This window comes from Sander lucioperca, chromosome 3 (genome assembly GCF_008315115.2).
Source record: "Sander lucioperca isolate FBNREF2018 chromosome 3, SLUC_FBN_1.2, whole genome shotgun sequence".
In the NCBI taxonomy this organism is placed as follows: Eukaryota; Metazoa; Chordata; class Actinopteri; order Perciformes; family Percidae; genus Sander; species Sander lucioperca.
Window position 1 is genome coordinate 11,045,414 of NC_050175.1, and position 12,352 is coordinate 11,057,765.

At 39.6% G+C, this 12,352-nt stretch overlaps 1 protein-coding gene across 11 annotated transcripts in view; it reads right to left on the reverse strand.

Moving 5' to 3' along the window:
* chd9 (chromodomain helicase DNA binding protein 9) overlaps window positions 1-12,352 on the reverse strand; it is an 84,606-nt gene that overhangs the window by 31,105 nt on the left and 41,149 nt on the right. For all 11 annotated transcript variants that reach the window (XM_031281492.2, XM_031281495.2, XM_031281493.2 and 8 more), the window contains 9 exons: window positions 8,662-8,767; window positions 6,254-6,400; window positions 5,317-5,385; window positions 5,013-5,068; window positions 4,176-4,293; window positions 3,730-3,816; window positions 3,319-3,456; window positions 2,352-2,473; window positions 14-257 (listed from right to left, as the gene is read on the reverse strand). In XM_031281492.2, coding sequence (XP_031137352.1) covers window positions 14-257; window positions 2,352-2,473; window positions 3,319-3,456; window positions 3,730-3,816; window positions 4,176-4,293; window positions 5,013-5,068; window positions 5,317-5,385; window positions 6,254-6,400; window positions 8,662-8,767 — 1,087 coding nt within the window. The remainder of the gene's footprint in view (window positions 1-13; window positions 258-2,351; window positions 2,474-3,318; window positions 3,457-3,729; window positions 3,817-4,175; window positions 4,294-5,012; window positions 5,069-5,316; window positions 5,386-6,253; window positions 6,401-8,661; window positions 8,768-12,352) is intronic.

The window sequence follows — 12,352 nt, forward strand, 5'->3', positions numbered from 1 at the left end:
TTTGTCCATTTACCTGTGCATCCCTGAAATACATCTCATACTGCTGGAGCATCTGCCTGCTGACCATGCTTCCATGGTAGACAATGACATTGAGATGGGTCCAAGTACGGAACTCGCGCTCCCAGTTGGCAATGGTGGAGAGCGGCGCAATGATGAGGAATGGCCCTTTAATGCCCACACGATATATCTCCTCTAGGAATGTGATGGACTGGATGGTCTTTCCCAGGCCCATCTCGTCTGCCAGGATGCAGTTTCGTCTGACAGGTGGAGATAACAAGGGTTAGTAGAGAAATACTGGAGACACGATTGGGGTTGCATAAAAGCATCAGAGGAAAGTGAAGGCAATACTGTAGCAAAAGGTGATGTACCATTTACAAATCAATATTTTATCCCTGGTGTGTACAGCGGTATGTGCCAGGATGTGGATTTTAAAAGTCTGACTATGTTGATGCATGAGGTGTTATATCTCCATAAAGACAAAGTTGTGTGATAATAGAAATACAAGATAAAGAAATACAAGAAGAAGAAAAGAAGAAAAAACGAGGAAAATGCAAAAGTCCCGCGATACTAAAAGAATAAACAGCGAACAATGGAAGAGAAGACAACATCATCAGTAGTAATAACAGACCAAAGACATGAGATACAACATAATGGCAAATGCAACTGCAACTGCCTCTGCTGCGTGGTGTACTCCAGCAAACCATTTATTCAGCTGTCCAGTGGGTGGGGGTATTATGTCTTGATGCTAATTGCAATGTGCAGATATTCCCACCGGCTCTTAAGCAGCTCTCTACTTCTGATGACACTTTCTGTGTAGGCATACACACACTCCTGCATGCTCACACATAAAGCCAATTCTCAGGGTTAATGCAAGCACACTGACACTCCGTACTCCAGATGTCCAACTGTGCAGCATTTCTTGCAGCAGTGTGCACATTGACAGGAAATGTGACTCTCCTTGCAAGCCCAACCAAATAATGTGAATACAGCCAAATCACAGCGTGTTCCACACACACACACACACACACCACAAGAAAAGTGATTCATTATTCATTTTCTGCAGTCCCAAAGCTCAAGAGGATTCATCTTGAAATACACAATGCATATGTAAATCTCTGAATCAATACATATAATGGATTCTATCGGCATGGGATTGCTGAAGGTTATAGTAATACAGTATGTTAAATGACTGTTTCAGTATGTTAGTATGTTATGACTTATTGGGACTTTAGCTTATTCACCGTAACCCCCAGAGTAAGACAAGTCGATACATACCCTTCTCGTGTCCGTGCATGTTGTAACGCTGTCTGTTGTTTCCACCGGTAGCTTAGCCTAGCACAGAACCTGCAGGTAACTGGTTCTAACTAGCCTACTGCTCCGAATAACTGACAAAATAACGGCAACATGTTGTATTCTATTTACATGTTGTGATTTGTAGAGTCACAGCGTGTACAAAAAACAACGTAACATGAGACACAGCCATCTTCTAACCGTAAACAAACTGGGAACTGTATTCTCTGAAAGGCAAAGCTCTGCTACTTCTGCTACTTGGGCGGAGTGATTTGCTTTGCAGCAAGCCTTTCTGAGAATTTAGTTCCCGGTTTGTAGTAGGATTTGCAGTAGGCTAGTTGGAACCAGTTACCTGCAGGTTCTGTGCTAGGCTAAGCTACCGGTGGAAACAACAGACAGCGTTACAACACGCACGTACACGAGAAGGGTATGTATTGACTTGTCTTACTCAGGGGGTTACGGTGAATAAGCTAAAGTCCCAATAAGTCGGCGTGTTCCTTTAAGTGATGCTTTTTAGCTTGAGGTGTGAGATAAGCTAAAAAAAAAAAAAAAAAAGCTGATGAAGCTATCTTACCTATGCAAAGTGGCAGCATGTCCCTATGCCAAGGTATTTGCTTGAAAAGCAAAATAATCTATGACATTTTGATTTTAAATATTTCTTCCATTATTTGTCCTCATTGTATTATATGTGTATCAAATTTGACCATGTAGTCCAGATTTACGATAACTTACAGCCACCTAGAGCTCTATACATTGCACAATGTGTGTGGTTCTGCAATAAATTGAAATGTTATTAAAGTTACTTGCAAAAGCAGACAATGTGCAGGGGTCCTAACTTTAGCTAGCAACTTTATTGGAATGATCGTTCAATAATCACTAACTAACTATGTTCACCCTTTCATACCACAGCTAAGCAGTGTCACACCCACAAAACCCTGGTCAAGATCAGGGTTGTGAGTATTGGTCAGATAACCCACAATGACCGCTTCACACCAATGGCAAACTGGGTTCAGTGTGTACAGGCTGTAGATGTGTGCATTTATACAGTATTTAAAACTGACCTGTTGTACCAGTTGAAGAGGAGCCAGTTGACCCCCTCTAGTTGGTAGTCCCTGAGGCTGTTGCCATTCCTGTATTCTCTCGAATGTTCCCTCTTCTTCCACAGATTTGCCGGTGGCCGCTCCTAAGTAACACATTTTATATAAAGAGTTAGAATTAGTGTTTTCAAATTACATCTAATTTACATTTTAGTTGTGGAATAAAAGCATTTCATACATTATGATGGCAATGAAAGACAAGGGGCAATCTTAGGAAAAGTGACAGATATGAAGCAAGCCTTGCTTGCAGCATGTTTTTAAAAGGTAAGGCAAGTAGGAAAAACACAGAAAAACACACAGTCGGCTTGCCAAGCGGAAAAAAAACAGAAAAAAAACACACACGTGTAGCCCATAGACAGTATATAAGGTATAGCCTGCTCGAGGTAGTCCATTTCCTGATTGATTCTACCACCACTCCAGTGGAGGCGCTAATGAGCTAGATTAGTACACACACAGTAGCAGAAGAAGACCAGCTACACACAACGGAGCATACACCGTTCGCACTCAGCTTGAGCGAAGCGCTACTGGCACGAGTGAGGTAAAAAAAACAGGAGTGAGTCGGTTCATTTGTTTTGTTGTGAACTTGAATGTCTGTGAAGAAGACTGCAGTTACAAAAGAGAAACTAGATGGCAGGTTATAAATATAAGTTATTGTTACATTATGTTGTTAATAAATGTTTTCAATTTGATAATGTAGTGTAGTAATGTCACAATGTGCGAATAAAGGTCAGATATTATATTGCATAAAAGTCTAGTCTAAAAATGGCATAGCAACCTGTGCTTTAAAATAAATCGAGAATCGAATTGTGACGTTAGAATCGAAAATGTAATATATATATATATATATATATATATATATATATATATATATAGCCATAGAGGAAAATGGAAATACAGTGATAAGTCAGGAATGTCAGTGGGCATGGCTTACCATCCTCCTTGAGTCTGGCTTGACTGCCTGCAGCTGCTCAAACTCTTCAATCTTGCTCTGATCTACGTCGTCCTTCAGCTCCCAGGTGCTGTCCTCATAAGGCAGAGAGCACCACTTCACCAGGTAGTACACCACCTCCTAAAGCAGGCAGAGGAGAATTATTACTGCAAAAGACTGGAGCAAGGCCAATGTCTGCTTTTATAATATTAACAAAGGCTGCGGGGAAACCCGTTAGGATGGCCTTGGGCACTTCTGAGATACAAAGACATCACTAGAGTGGAGTATATACTGAAAAGAACAAAAAACACAAAACAATTGAAAAAGAGTAAAACATGCTGAGGCACGTAGACACAAAAACACACACAGGCTACTCATGGATATGATTAACACATGAAAAAGGATTCACTTTACCTCTCCTGTGTCTTTGTCCTCACAATAAGATACCTCCAGCACTCTGTCTACCTCTACATAGTCAGGGTTAAAGGGGTCCTCTTCCATCTGAGAGAGATAGAAAAAAGACAAGGAGGAAAGAAAGCGAGACAATAAGAGCACAAACCTAAATGCCCACTCACCATCTGGAATCTGAGACAAGTACCACTACTGTATCGACTGAGCGAGCAAAGAGATACAAATATATGCACACGTATGTGCCAGCCCACACAGACAAAACACAAAAATGAAATGAAACATCCACACACACAACATTCATATGCATGTACACAAATCACACCCACACAAACATGTCCTAAGAAACACCACATTGTGAAAACACACACCTGCTCATAGCAAATGCCCAAGTATGACATAAAGACAGTATACAGATGTCCACAGGCAAAAACACAACCACACAGCCTTACATCTGCAAAGAAGAGTGCCCTCTGTGCTTGTTTAATCTTGAAACGTTTGATCTTCTGCTGAATCCTCTTGTCCTTCACCAGCTGCTGCTCTGTGGCCCACTCACAGTGTAGGTAGGAGCTGACACACAGACACACACACACACACACACACACACACACACACACACACACGTGAGAAACCCTGAAATACACCTTCTAAACAGCATCTGGGTCAACTGCTGAGGCCAGTAGGTGTGATCACAAATTCCAGATGTGGTCACAGAGGTTTTTTTACCGACATGCTGTTCAAAAAGTCGCTGATTTTCTCTATCATATTTGCTTTCATCAAATTCCTACTGTGACATTAATTTTTCAGTCCTTTTCATCATTAGGCTGAAAACATAATGAATGCGATCTGGCCGATGACAGATTATCTGGCAAGTGAAAAGAAATTATTTCTCTGGGAGGCTGTGGAAGTAAACTTATGAAGAGTTCATAGAAGAGAAATTGAATCACTGTTGCAACATTTAAATAGCAATACTGAAAGCTGTCCGACGGATGCCTAAGATGCTTGTATGCTTGTTTAATCATGTAGTTCTTATTCAGCATCCCGCAAAGCCTTCAGGACATCTGCTTCAATTTTTATCTAATTTTAGTTTTGAGAATTTGTGTTCTAATTTAAGAAGTGCCACAGTAATGTCTGGAACAGTAAACAGACCCCACACTTACTTAAACTGGGAGGATTATACAGGAATAATACACATAAATAATCACACAATATTATTTAGAATATTTCTGTTATGGTTCATGGAGTAGTTAATATAAAAACTAACTTAAATGAACCGCAAATTAACTTACTAGTTTTTGTATTTGACAAAAAACTCCTCCCCTTCGACCACCACTCCTGGAGAAACCTAGAGAGATGTTTAAAATGACAGAACAGTAATTCATTACAGACAAACTTCAAATTGAGTTCTTTTTTTCACTTGGCTAATAGCTGTATTATGCTATATCATTAGGTAATGTAAGTTAAAATAATGTAATCAGATGGCAATATCTAGCAAAATAATTGCAAAAGCAACTTTCATCCCAATTGTGCAGAGAGTTACTGTATCTTTTATGATCACTAAAAGTAGGAAAAGAAACAGCAGCAACTCACTACCTCCTTCTTGACGATACGAGAAGACATGATTTTGTCAACAACAGCAGCATCCTCTTCACTGGGATTCTCCTAGAAATGCAGTGGACATGAAAAAAAAAAATTGGATGTCAAGTGTTACTTTATAGTCTCCTACAGCATAAATGTGTATAAGGCTATTAACACTTCATCATACAAAAACCAAAACACACCATAGTGTGTAATAATGACAACAAAAACGGTGTCTACTCTTTTTTTCACCTGTTTTTTTGCTACTTATCTGAATAGAGGAACTATGGTTCGAGGCTGCCGTATGGATTGTAAAGCCACCAGGCGTATTTGTGATTTTGTATCACGTGAATAAAACTGACTTGAGAGGTGAAGTTTGCTACTTCAGCACTGCCTCCACCTGTGCAGAGCAACTGAAAAAGCATGCCTGATTTACACGACGGAAACCAGGGTGGAACTTTTGGGCAATTTAAATGTAGAAAAATGTTTGTGAGCAGAGCTGTCGTCACAATAATCCCATCCTGATTTCTCTGCTTTTGCATCTAAATTATTAAAAATGGGCACTAAATCTGTATCTTCCCTGTTTGTACAGGCATACTGCAGGGGTCCTGGTTTGTACGTCACAATGTGTTGGTGAAAAGAACAGGCTGTGCTGCACTTCACTGAGCATGTTGTTCTTCTATGAAATTTGTTCTTGTTTTTCGGTATATAAATAAGTTCTTTCAACAATATTCATGTGCATGATTGCCACAAAAAAAACTATTCTTTGCATGGATTTTTGTTTGTAAGCCAAAAAATACCTAAAATAATTTTAAGATTCATCAGTAATGAAAATAATTTGGCTCTACTCTGCTCTCGGGTGCAGTATTTTTTTTACATTTTCTTTCTAAAAAATGAATGGATTTAAGCTCTACTTCTTAGCTTCTAGGGAGTTTGAGGCAGAACTACTTACTACAAAGAGTTGAACAGCAGGCTGCTTGGATGCTCCAGTATTGGTTTTCTTGGCTTTGACAATAACTTTGACCTCGTCATCTGACAACCTGGCCTCCAGCTCTTCAGCGTATTTCTTTCTTTTCACCTGCCGACCTGATCGCCTCTTCTAGAAAAGCAAGACAAGGTAGAAGAAACACATTTACAAAAATATCAAACTGACTAAAAAGAGGAACACAAAAATTCATCTTTTGGAAATTGATCTTAATGCCTTAGTTAAAAAAATGAGGATTTTAAGGAAGAACATTTATTTATTTACAATACATTATTCATTCACAAGGAAAATTGGTGTCCTTAAAGGTTGGATTTTTCCTAATGTTTTTAATTAAGCCATTAAGATCAATTTCCAAAAGATGATTTTTTTTATTCCTCTTTTTAGTCAACTTTAGCATGGGTTCATAAACTTATGAGTGCCACTGTACATGAAGTTACCAGAGCTCAGCGGTAAACCACACAGTGCACACTGTTCCCTCTATGATTATTATCTATAATTATGATTCAGGACTGATCTATTATCAAGGCTGTGTGAGGCTACTTCCTGCTTAGCTAAGCTAAATTATCTTGCCGTTTCACATGTGCAGTTCATTTTAATCAAAGAAACAGCAACAATGCCCAGACATTGTGGTTACTATTGATCCAAAATATGATCTATAATTGTGATACAAAAGATAACATTCTAGTCTAGATTCTACTGTATTTTCTCCAATATCACTATATCAACAGACCTGCTGTATTCATTTTATTTTTCTTGGAGATTTATGTAAAACATGAATCACAAAAACATTGAATATTCGCACTAACCCATATTGAAAAGGATAATATAGGTTCCCCATCCCCCTGAAGTTCATGAAATAACCCATAAATGACCTTGTTAAATTTCAATAAACCAAGAAAGAAACTGTGAAAAACATTATGCTCAGAAAACCCCCACACACAACGAGAGTGCTTTAAAATCCAGCTTCTTTCTATTCCTTCTGTCAAGCCTTTATAATTATCATATGCGTGGGCTGCTGTATCCTCCATCAATACACAAGACCCTCCTAATGATAATATGTAGTTAATTAGGAATAAATGCCACTGAGCCAAAGTTAATTAGGTGTGGAGTATAATATCCCCATGGAGATATACCCTCACATCCCCAAACCCAAGCTGACCAGAAGCTGGAAAAGCCAATGTACCACATGCCATGACAATAGGGACGAACCCCTGAGGTGGCCATGCTTCTTGTCTAGCTGTCAGCCATGCTACGTCCACAGGATATTCCTAAATGAGTCATCAACTGACTGTTTTAATTAAGGCCAGGGGTGCCATTTAATGAGCATAATTATATCATAGGCAATAGTCCGGATCAGAGGCAAAAAGGAGAGAGAGGTGATGGGGCGAAGGGGGAGACATTTCTTAGACAAGTCATTTTGTCTTCTCTACTCATTCAGACGTGTCACTCGTAACATGGCAGATATCCATCATGACTTAGAATAAAAGATGTCTCACCTACTTCAATTGTCATATTGGATCAGATCACATAGAAAATAGCCAACATACATCTTAGAGAATGTTTTAGGATGTATTGGACAGCCTCCCCCTGGTACTTTTTTTGTACCTTAAAAAAATATCAACCTTAGGTGTGAAATCACTAATTTTTCACAGCGGTACCTTGTGTTAAGTGAAAAACAGAATCATTACTCTGGATTCAAAATTTTTAAAAAAAAGCAACGTGATAATTTAATTTAGCAAGTGTTCTGATATCAAACAAACATAAGATCCCTGGAGGATTTCTATTTCACTGGCTGCTGTGAACCTTTTTTAAAAGAAAAACTTAAATTTAGGTGTGTGCATGTGCACATGAAGGTGCTATTGTTGGTGTGTTGACCTAGATAATGCAGTGTTGATGTCTCCATCATATCTCCATCATCAAAACAGATAAACATGTGTACTTGAGATATCATACCGCCCACTGAATGACCCCCACATGAACCACAGAGTCAATCCTCCCAGGCTCCCTCTAAAGTTGTGAAGCCTTCCTCTAGGCTCAGCAGCAGTGTCAACAGTCAGACCAAGGACATCACTTTACCCGATGCCTTAAACCACAATATAAACTGGAAAAAACCAAACATTTTCCAGAATTGTTTTTAGGAGAGGTGTGACACCACCACATTAAATAACACTGACACCTCATCTGAATAAGGTGGGCATTAAAAAAATGAAGGCAAACTCCCACAAAAAAATGTTATCTCACATTTTAGGATTAACATTTTAATACGATAAAGTGGGATGTAATACACCCCAAGAATCCCCAAGCATTAAAGCCCTGATTACAATAACAGTAACTTGTACTGTAGGTTGTGAGTGTGTGTATGTGCTGGATCTTACAGAGTCGTCATCTTTAGAAGTGTGTCGAGTGGGAGGGTCATCATCCGACTCCTCTGAAGACTCAGGCTTTCGCTTTTTCTTCTTCCCAAACTTGATAACAATTTTCCTGTGTGGGGGGGGGAGAGAAGCAAACCATGAATATGATAAGATAAAGGTTAGATTAATTAAAAAAATGTTAACTAAATTGTTGTTAATCAGAGTATTTTACTCTAAGAATAGAGCCAAATAGTCGAATATTCGATGCTTCGATCAAAGGAGCCGGATTGGACTGCAGAGGCGAAATGAGGATCTTGTCATTTTGGCTATATGGGGGTGCTCAATGTCTGATTTTATATAGAACTACCCGTTTTCTCCCGATAAGTTAATTATTATGATATAAGTATCAACATAAATGCTCTAAATAAAAATGTGAAAAGAATTTTTAAAAGTGTGTGAATTAAATCCAACCGCCGCATGACAGATTTAAGTTTCACTTTCCATGATCCGTGACCAATGGAGGAGCATCTTGGCGGCAGGGATTTAAAGTGCCCATATTATGAAAAAATCACTTTTTCTGGGATTTGGGGTGTTATGTTGTGTCTCTGGTGCTTCCACACACATACAGACTTTGAAAAAAATCCATCCATGCTGTTTAGAGTGAGATACGGTTTCTGAATGTGTCCTGCCTTCAGTCTCTGGGTGAGCTGTTCAAAATCGGCACGGCTTGTGACGTCACAAGCCGAAACGAGCAGGCTAACCGCAACCATTAGCTCATAGCGTTAGCATGCTAACGCTAATGCTAACACTAGCATGCTAACGCTAGCATGCTACCTCGTTCTCAATAGCAAAGCACTGCTACAACACACACAAGTTCACCATAATCTACAAAAGAACTACTTACATGTGCGCCCTCATTTAGAAGTCTCCCAGCTAATCCTGCCTTGTAACTGACCGAAGTTGTAGAAACAGCCTTTCTTTTACCGTCTATGGAGCTAGCTAGCTGACATGATCTACATCTGAGCTACTGGGCATGTGCAGTGCAATCAAAGATAGTACAGAAGAAGAAGAAGAAGAAAAGAGGTCTCACTCTGTAGCTAAAACAGAGACCAGCTGAAAAGAGGATCTGCAGCAGTGAGAGAGAGCACTGCAGTACAACAAAAATATGGTGTTTTTTGAAAATTAAACCATGTAAACCTATTCTGGTACAAGCTTAAAATACAATTATGAACCTGAAAATGAGCATAATATGGCTGCTTTAAACCTTTAACTGAAAATGTCTTGGAAAAAAAAATCTAAAGTGTGGGTTCACTTTGAAATAGTAAAAGATGATCCAAAGTAAGATGCAAGGTGTGTGCCACCGCCCGATTACAGGAGCACAGCCGTGATCCAGTGCGCAGCCCGTGGCATGATCCGTCCGCCCCAATGATCACCAAATCCTGCACACTAGAACAGCAAGCCGTGGCAATGTATGCCGGGTGAAGCCGAGACAACGGTTGCATTTGTGACAGAAAAACATTATGACAAGAGGACTGTAAAAGAAGTATAGAGCGCGCCAGCAGGACAGCTGCTCCATGCGCTCCGCTTCTCGACTGAGTGACACACGAGCGCACGCTCCAAACCACTTTCAATTAATCTTCTCCACCCCTGCACCACTTATGCAATAATAAATAAGAAGCTCCTCTTTTTATGTCTGTGTCCTAATCAGTTGAATGTTTTCATACAAAATGAGCTTTACACACAACCTTATCACAGCTGAATATTTCATCGCTGTAGTCAGCCCCCCTCCATGATTCGACGATAGGCCAGATTTGACGATTCTGATTCGAATATGTGAATTCTTAGTGCTGAGAGACCATGCCAGAGAATCTAATAGGTTGCACATCATTGACATGTCTTGCAGAAAAAAAAAGATTGAAAACCATTTTCTTTTTATTTCATTGTAGACTACAATTGCATAGCCCCCTGCATGTTTGCACCAGTATGCAAGATGGGAGTGAAACAAGAGTTCATAAATTTGCATCTGCTGTACTGCAGTTCATATACAATACATGCATTTACAACAGCAGCCTATATTCTATAAGAATCTCTCTATGTACAGCTGTCAGCATGCTATTTTTTGTCCCCAACATACATACAACAGTTTGGGAACTGGCTGAGGTATGGTAGGAAATGCTTAGACGTATTAACATCTTCACAATGGGAGCTGCTGCCTGAGTTTATGGAGAAAGGATTTCAGTGCTTTGCTAAAGTTCTAACCTAGTCTGCGGATTCAGACCAAATTCATTCTGTAAATATTTTTCTGTTGAAGCTATCATTGCCGATTTGTGAGTGTTGCTATTTTCACCATGGCCTAATGTACAGTTGTAGTTAAAGACAGACTGCTGGGATGTGATGATATCAGGAGCCGAGATAGCAGCAGATTGCGTGATGAAAAGACACAACAAGCTTCTCCTTTTCGCCAGTGCTTCATCCTCCAACTCTCTCTTCTTTCTTTCACACACAAACACATTATTTCTGTGACCTCTTCCCATATATTCTCTCACCACATATGCACACACTTTCTATCTTGCGCCTTTCCACATGTATTATCTCTTGAAGGCACAGGCGCCAAATCTCTGGCTTGGTGTGGTGTTAGTGGGGATAAATAAAAATAAAAAAAAGCACTGCTATCATACTTACACACAATAGCATCTTCACTCTCTTACTCTCCAATAGGTTTGCATATACATAACAAACCCACAAAGCCTTCCGTTCCCACGAAGGCAAACATGCTCTGTGCTCCACACACACTAAATCAAAGGCCTACTCAGACAGACTGTTGCATGAGCAGGTATGTCTCTAGTGAGAAGGATGTCCCTGTGGGGCTTTTTCATATGAGATTACATTAGAGACTCGTATTGAGTGTGAACAAAGGTTCCCACTTGCCTATATCTTCTATTGTTAGAAAACATTTATTCTCTGAGACAGCAAGTCAGTTCTTAAGATGCCAAGTGGGCCCACTGGACAGGAGGACAGCCTGCTGAAAAACATGCAAGTCCTGTAAGGGACAGCATGCAAACCTGTTAAGACAGCATAATAGCTTGTTCTACAGGACATTTTTTAAATATCAATTCCATGTATTAGATGGGCATGTCTATAAGCTTCCTAATTTTGCTGCTAGCAGTAGCATAATTGGTTCACTTCTATCACAGACTGACATCGTAGATGTCAACAGATGGTGACAGACATTTGACAGAGATGGTTTTATTTTCGCCATCTCTCATTAATCTTTACACAGTGTGGAGATACAACAAATCAATAACCACAACAACACAACAGCAACCACTAAACTGTATATTGTTTAATACAGCACAACATTGACTATTTTTTAAATCCAGCTTTTGTCCAACTTTAAGATCTTTTCAACTCAATTGACTGTGGTGTTGATTGGCTTCCCATTCAATTCAGAGATGAAGACAATTTCTTAGTCTGTTTCAATGGCTTTGAAGCGGTTACAGTTTGCACTTACCCTAATCCATGTACTAAGTGACATAGGTATACAGTGCCCAGTGATATGAATTACTACTACCCACAGTATGGGTAGTAGTAATTCATATCATGTGTTTTCACCTGTCTGTAGAATGTGTCTCCAAATATATACACACGTCAGCTGTTACTTTCACATAAATCAAGTGAAAAATGACTGTGTGCCGACCATAGACAGTAGCCTATA